This window comes from Ixodes scapularis, unplaced genomic scaffold, assembly GCF_016920785.2.
Source record: "Ixodes scapularis isolate PalLabHiFi unplaced genomic scaffold, ASM1692078v2 PGA_scaffold3__209_contigs__length_174095766, whole genome shotgun sequence".
NCBI lineage: Eukaryota > Metazoa > Arthropoda > Arachnida > Ixodida > Ixodidae > Ixodes > Ixodes scapularis.
Window position 1 is genome coordinate 155,702,353 of NW_024609868.1, and position 7,813 is coordinate 155,710,165.

Genomic DNA, 7,813 nt, shown 5'->3' on the forward strand with positions numbered 1-7,813 from the left:
GAAACGCCAGATGGCGGGAAACCCATGCAGGACCGAATGGACAAGTGATGTAGGGTACTTGTGTCGGTTGGCAGCGTGCGCTACATAACACACGCAAGCTCAATACGGTGCTCAGTTTAGTTTCGGTTTTGAAAAGCGAACGAAATTGTTTTTGTTTTTTTTGGCGCAGGCTTGGCGCAGATTACCTATATTTTGGCAAAATGTAGCAGGATGTAGCGGGGTTACCCACTTGGCGCAGTTTGGCGCGATTGGCGCAGCAATCACATCACTGGGTTATCTGGACATACCGCGCTTTCGCGTCCGTAACATTTATCGCGCCCAGAAAAAGTTCGCCAGTCTCTTTTGTACGGATGACACTTGTACCTTTCTTGGAGACGACGCCGACTCCTTCCTGCAGGCCCGGCTGAAATGTCCCTTGCTGTGGGAATTGAAGCACTTCTGTGCCCTTGCAGGACACACCGAACTTGGATGCTGGTCGCCTCCACAGAACGAACACTGCTTGTCCCGATGTGATTTTTCCGACCCGTAGACTTTTCTTCGAGGTGCATCCCGGCGTCGGCTCACGGCGTCTACGTTCAGGTCCTCTTTCGTCGAAGAACAGGCCGGTTGACCGTGCTCTCCTGAACGAAGTTCTCGCTTCTGCTGGTGCACCACTTCCTCGAGGCGTGCCTTGGCTAACGCCGATGACAAGGTCAGCTTGGCGTACATTTGCAGGTTTTCGGAAAGCTTGTCGTCATGGAGCCCCACGACAAACCGGCCCCGGATCATGCGTTGTTTCATCTCACCGAATTCGCAGCGGTCTGCGAGGACGTGCAGTGCCGTAACGTACTGGTCCACAGACTCTCCTGGCTTCTGTAACCTTCGGTGAAAACACCCACTTTCATACACGACGTTTCGTTCCTTGACGAAGTGCTCGTCGAACTTTCGCTTGACGAGGTCGAAGTCCTTTGCCTCTTCTGCCGAAAGGTCGAACGTGGCAAAAATTTCCCTTGCTTGCCGGCCCATTGTGTACAATAGCGTGCGGACTTGTGCCTCGCCGGTTCTTTCGTTTATGCCTGTGGCAAAGCGGTAATCGTCGAAATGTTCTATCCTCGCCGGCCACTCTGTTGTGTTGTCGAAGTCCAGCTGTGGTGGCTGTTGAAGTCCAAACGTTCCCGTAGGTGCCGGTGGTGTTTCGTTCGCCATAGTCTTTTACGCTGGAATGGAATGGAATGGGAGAGAGGGAAAGGGCCCCGTCACTGGAATGGGAGAGAGGGAAAGGGCCCCGCCCCACTGCTCTGTGATTGGTGGGATTGGGGTAGGCCCCGCCCTGCTGCGATGTGATTGGTCGGATCGGGCCCCGCCCACAGGGCAACGCCCCTAGCAACGGGCAACGCCCCTAGCAACGGTTTGTTTACAAGTTGGCCTAACTGGTACACTTTTACTACTACTCCCGGTATATATAAACAGTAAATGTAAAAATAAAAATATTAGCCTTTCAATGTCACTACGCTGGTCCCAAAATTGATAACTAAAACAACATATATTAAGTATGTAGCAATGCAGTTGTATTTAATTTCTTTCTGCAATCTCCTTTTTTTTACCATAACGAGATTTAACTAATTCCTTGTCTGTTTACGGCGGCAGTGGGAGCGGTCTGGTTACGGATATAAAATAGGTGACTTTTTATGGCTCCGTCTGATGTCAGGAGCAGTGTGCCCTTTTCCTGAAGATTGAGTTTTTCATGCTTAAAGGTCCATGGATGCTGATATTTATTGAACAAGGCTTTTTAGGACTGTGCCGCGGGAAGCTGTGTTTCAAGACACTGAATTAGATACTTTTACAGAGCAAAAGCGACTTAAGTAGCAGCCTTGTGCTAGTGTGCCAAAAAGGCAACGTCCTCCGAAGGCAACATGCGCTCTTGCCACAAAAGAGTCCTCATCAGTTGGGGAGTTTTATTTTCCGCAGTGACACAAATGTGCTGTATCCTCTTGTTTTACACAATGTGCGTTTAGTGCTGAAAAAAAAAGATAGAGAATTCATAATCCCACACAAAGCAAACACCCAGATTAATGACGGCGGTTGTAGCATTACAAGAGACGAACTGCCTTTGGTGTTACAATGGCTTAAAATGTTCTATAATTCTGATCGTAGTCATCCGAGCATATATTGAATACTGGCTCCACGGCTTCGGGGGTGCGTTGGTTCATGCCGTCGATATATGTGGCCTGCAGCAAACGTGCTCAGCCACAATGTTTGAATTACCAAAACGGTGCATCTCCGAGGCAATGCAGGCGTTAGCCGCAGATATGCTAGGTAAGTCTGGCCGAAACTGTATACCATCTTGACATCTGCCTGATATAATAGTACAGATGTTTTCAGTTTATATATTTTGTAAATTAGTTTGATTCTTCCACGAGTGTTTGTTTTACTGAAGTATTTATTAGAATCTTACGGACAAACTTACGCGCGGTCATATAGGCACTGCCATCTTGGAATCTTGTGAAGTGTTTGCCATTAGCTGGCTTCAGTTCTTCTTTCCGCTTACCCCTGTACGGCTTGTCAAATGCGTTCTATTCGTGGTTTTCGACGCTGTTCAAGAAATTTGTTGCGTTACTTTGTAAATTATCGTCTAATATTTTTTTTTTTAAATTTAATTTTATTCTATTATAATGTGCACAGTGTTTACTGTTGACTGGGACATAATCTTTCATATTTTTAACTCGGCGTACTACATATTTATGGCATTGAATATGAAGCAGCTTAATTGACACCCACTGGATAGATAGATGATTGCAAAACCATTTGCAATAAAACGTTAAATGTGTTTATGGCCCTGCATTTGGGATCTTGCTTAATGGTGGGAAAAACGGTCAGCGTTAGATTTCACTGTGTGTGTCCTTGATCGTTTATTTTTATTCGTTGTTTAATCTTCCATTTCGCTCACTCAGCGTTTCTATATTTTGCTAAGAGGGATCTCTTTAAATCTGGGGGTTGCGTATACCTTTTCAGAGTGACATTGTTATCTGTAGAGTAAACAAAGGGCGTCTTTCACTGCCAAAGCTCAATGATATTCATGCATATTGTTTTATTATTTGTAGTCACGTATATATGTGCTGTGTTCTTAGCTGCGATTAAGATAAATTTTGGATGCAATTGCTAACTTCAAAGGCTTGCGATTGCTGAAGGTTATAGATGTGTGTTATACTAGAGGGCATTCAGTCCCCCCCCCCCCCCTTGCAGACACAAAATATTAAAGTTTAGAATTTTGTGTTTGCTGCTCCTCACCCCAACGGCGATTGCTTTGGGTGTTGATACTGTTTGGCCATACATGCATGATGGGTGCAACAAATTAATTTCGTGGATGATCCTACTTGCTTTCGCCCATTCTTTCACAATTCCTGACTGAAGAAACACTTCAAATATTGGAAACAAAATACATCCAGAAATTGAGAAAATTTTTTTAGATGGACGTGAAAAAATTATGCCGTAGGTTATCATAAAACCTTAAACATGACAATGAAAACGTGTTACCGGGTGGCCCACGTGAAACATCCCAGATGGTTATGAAATATTGCTCATCTGAGTTCACGTAAAAACTCCGAGACAGATATGAAAGTATATTCACATGGGTCCAACTAAAAACTCCCAGATAGATGTCAAAGAATAGTTCCGTGGGTCCACGTAAGCCGCCCCCCCCTTGTCCTGATTTTTTTTTTCGGGAGCATGCCTACCAAGACGATGCAGACGATCAACACTGTTAACAGTGACCTTCAGAGTGTTTTTTAAAATAATATTTATGACTTTGTGTTTAAACGGGTCTCCATGCTCTTCCGAAACCACAGTGAAAAAATGTCTGTTCTTAAGAATTGTCACTTACTAAAGAGAAGAAAGGTTTCTGTCCGGCATGAGTTGTCACAGGAAAAAATTCGAACGCGAAACTTGCTCTGGGTATCTGCGCAGCCAGATGAACAAAACAACGCTAAAGTGTTTCTGGTTCATGATAAGCTTCATGTAAACTTGTTGCCCGCTGGACTGAGGGGTATTATGTTACTTATGTGCGGCGACGTGGAGGCCAATCCGGGGCCGGATGACCTATCCGTTGTCTCCACTCTAAGCACTGACGTCATCATGACAACGGCGCTTGCCACAGTTCAAAGGATAGAGCAAGGTCAAATTAGTATTCTCTCAGAAATTAAAGAACTCAAAAAGAGGAAAAACGACGGACGAAAGGATGCAGGAGCTGTATTCAAGGGTAGTGGCGCTGGAAACAAGAACTGGTGACGTATCTGACGTTCTAAACATAGGGGCTTCAAATGAGTCCATTTCTCTAGTTCATGAAAAGCTCAATGATATTGTGACCCGATGTGACAACACCGAAAACAGACTAAGGCGATGCAATTTATTGTTCTTCGGTTTTTCTGATGACTCCAACGAAACGTGGAGCACATCTGAACAAAAAATCGTGAACTTTTGCGCGAAGAACCTCGGGATTACCATCGCAGCCGATAATATCGAACGAGCTCACCGGCTAGGAAAGTTTGCTACTGGAAAAACGCAACCCATAATTGTCAAGTTTCTTCGTTTTAAAGGTAAAGAGCAAATACTATCTTCTGGGTTCAAATTGAAAAACACCCCCTTTGCAGTAAGAGAAGACTTTTTCTCGCTGTACGAATAGCAAGAGCTAGGCTACTCGCATTTGCAAAAAAAAAAAAAAAATGTTCCTTTTAAGCTACGTTTCGATAAGCTTAAGCTCGACGACAGAACGTACGAGTACAGTCATGACACTAACTGCATCACGGAAGTAAGGTAGCAACCCGGGAGATTGGACAGTGACGCCCGCGTCGTTTTTCCGCCCTCCGTGAATACGTGCAAAAAAGATAAACCACCCCTTTTGTTATCGTTCACCAACATTCGTAGCATTCTTTCTAAGCGCGATGAATTGAGTGCATTTCTCAAAGATAGCGACTCGGACATAGTTGTGCTGACAGAAACGTGGCTAGAACCTGATAACCTGAATAGCGAAATTTTCCCGGAGAGTAATTACGTTCAAATATATCGTCAGGATCGCCTAAACAAACGAGGCGGCGGTGTCATGATAGCGATAAAAAATCATGTGCCCTCGTATGTTATTAACCTAAGTAGCAACCTAGAGATACTTTGGGTCTGCATATCTTTGTCTACCGGCAAATATGTTGTTGGTGTACGTTACAGGCCCCCAGATTATGATAAAAGTTTCTGTGCTGAGTTAAGAGGTGTTCTTTCCGTTATCAAAAATAGGTTTCGAGATTCTATTCTGCTGCTATTCGGTGACTTTAATTTTCAAAATATTGACTGGACGACGCTTTCATCATCATGTCAGGAGGAACAGGCATTCGTTGATTTGTCTCTCGACTTTAACTTTGAGCAAGTAATTGACCAATTAACACGCTTGAACAACATTCTTGATCTTTTCCTTGTGACTCATCCTAGCGTGATAAACTCAATCAAGTACATAAATGGCCTAAGTGATCATAACCTAGTACACATAACCCTAGATATGTGCTCACCGCAAAAGTCATCAACTTCAAAGATTTTACTAGATTACAATAAAGCTGATTATTTTCAAATGAATGACGAACCTCATGTGTTTTTAAACATCTTTTCTGTAGAATTCTGGAGCTGCAGAGTAAATGAGAATTGGTGGCAATATAAAAACAAAATGATTGAATGTGTTGACCGTTATGTGCCACGCTTTAAAATACTTTCCGATAGCAAGAAGCCTTGGTTTAACAAAACATTGAAAGCCTTGCGCAACAAGAAGAAACGGTTATTTCGAGCTGCCAGGCATGTCAACACAGAACATGCTTGGTCCAATTACGACACCTGTGCTAAACTTTATGTTAATCGCCTAAGAGAATTCAAAGGAAATTTTTATAACCGTGACCTACCATCCGTCCTCAAACACAACCCTAAAACATCCTGGAAGCTTTTCGCACCAAATGAAATTACAAATAAAATATCCTTGGCTAACCGGGAAGGTGACACCATTTCTGACGGTGAATGACCTGTTATTATGAATAACCATTTCGCATCTATATTTAAGCAGAAGGATACGTCAACAGTGCCCGTTATTAATGACGTTAGCTATCAATTCATGAGTCCTATTTCCGTATCACCTTCGGGAATTGAAAATATTATAGATAACCTAAAAATTACTACATCGGCTGGCACAGATAACATTAACTCTAAGCTTCTTAAAAATACAAAACGCGTATCCAGTGAAATTTGCGGTCTACTATTTCAACAATCATTGTCCACCGGTATACTTCCAGACGACTGGAAGATAGGGAAGGTCGTTCCTGTTTTCAAAAACGGAGATCGCCACCTCGCAGAGAACTACCGTCCCATCTCTTTAACCAGTGTTGTGTGCAAAGTACTTGAACATATAATTTTTTCACATGTTGCATCGTATCTTGAGTCTAACAATTTTTTTTATAAATATCAGTATGGTTTTCGCAAAAGCCTTTCCTGTGAAGCGCAACGGCTTGAATTCACCCATGACCTACATCGTAACATGAGCTCTAACTCTCAACCGATGCAATATTTCTGGACTTTTCTAGAGCATTGGACCGCGTTCTCCACTGTCACCTTTTGTCTAAGCTTTCGTCACTTGATCTTGATTCTTTAACCCTCTCATGGATTCACAACTTTCTGTCGTTTCGCTCTCAGTATACTGTCTGTGGTGATTTTCAGTCTGACATTACTAATGTAACCTCTGGCGTTCCGCAAGGCAGCGTCTTGGGTCCTTTGTTATTCCTTATCTACATAAATGACCTCCCAAATGCATTGTTTTTTAATGTGCGTTTGTTTGCGGATGACTGTGTCTTGTACAGGAAAATAAACACTCCAGATGACCACGTACTACTCCAGCATGATCTTGACCGCATTATCAACTGGCGCGAAGAATGGCTAATGGCACAAAATAAATCCAAATGCCAAGTAATGAACTTCACTCGCAAACGATCTCTTTCACAGTTCCCATACACATTAGGCATTTCATTCCTTAGCGTATGTTCATCCTACAAGTATCTTGGTGTCCATTTTACATCTAACCTTTCATGGGTCATCCATATTAAATCTGTGATCCGTCCTAAACTCGAACATGCTGCCGCGATTTGGAGCCCTCATCAGAAATACCTAACCACGCACATTGAAAAAGTCCAGACTCGAGCAGCACGCTTTATAAAATCTTCCTATCCATATAGCATAAGTGTCTCTCTCCTAAAACATCAATGTTCACTGACATTGCTCGAACTGCGTCGAACCATTTTTACTCTGTGCCTAATTCACAAGTTATATTATAACAATCGTTTTTCAAGCGCTACTTTCCTTAAGCCTCCTAATAGATCATCTCATCGAACCACTAACAGTAAAAGTTTTCAACACCTCACTGGGTCAACCAACGCGTTTATTAACTCGGTTGTACCACGTGGCATCCGCGCATGGAACGACCTTCCCGAATCCATCGTCACCATTGCCGAAACCACACTGTTCCGTGCTAAACTTGAATCTTATTTTCTAAACAATGCGTTTGCGCTTAATTCTGTTTCTGTGTAACTTGACAACTTTTTATAAAAGTCCAGTGTTTTTTGTTATTGTTTTTTTTTAATTTGTACATAGCTGGGTTTTCATTGTATGCTGTGCCTACATGACAACTTTGTGTGAGACTGTATGTGCGTTTGTTCTATTTTCTTTTGTGAATTTATGTGTATAATACCCCCCTTACTCAATGCTCTGAAAAAAAGCCTGTAAGGTATTGTGAATAAATAAATAAATAAACGGTGACATTTAT

At 42.6% G+C, this 7,813-nt stretch overlaps 1 protein-coding gene across 1 annotated transcript; it reads right to left on the reverse strand.

Moving 5' to 3' along the window:
- Window positions 1–396: 396 nt before the first annotated feature.
- On the reverse strand, window positions 397–891 carry LOC120840305 (the record flags this gene model as incomplete). The annotated part of the gene is made up of 1 exon (XM_040210763.1): window positions 397–891. A coding segment is annotated over one exon (495 nt), but the record flags the coding sequence as incomplete, so codon positions are not given.
- Between the last annotated feature and the right edge of the window lie 6,922 nt (window positions 892–7,813).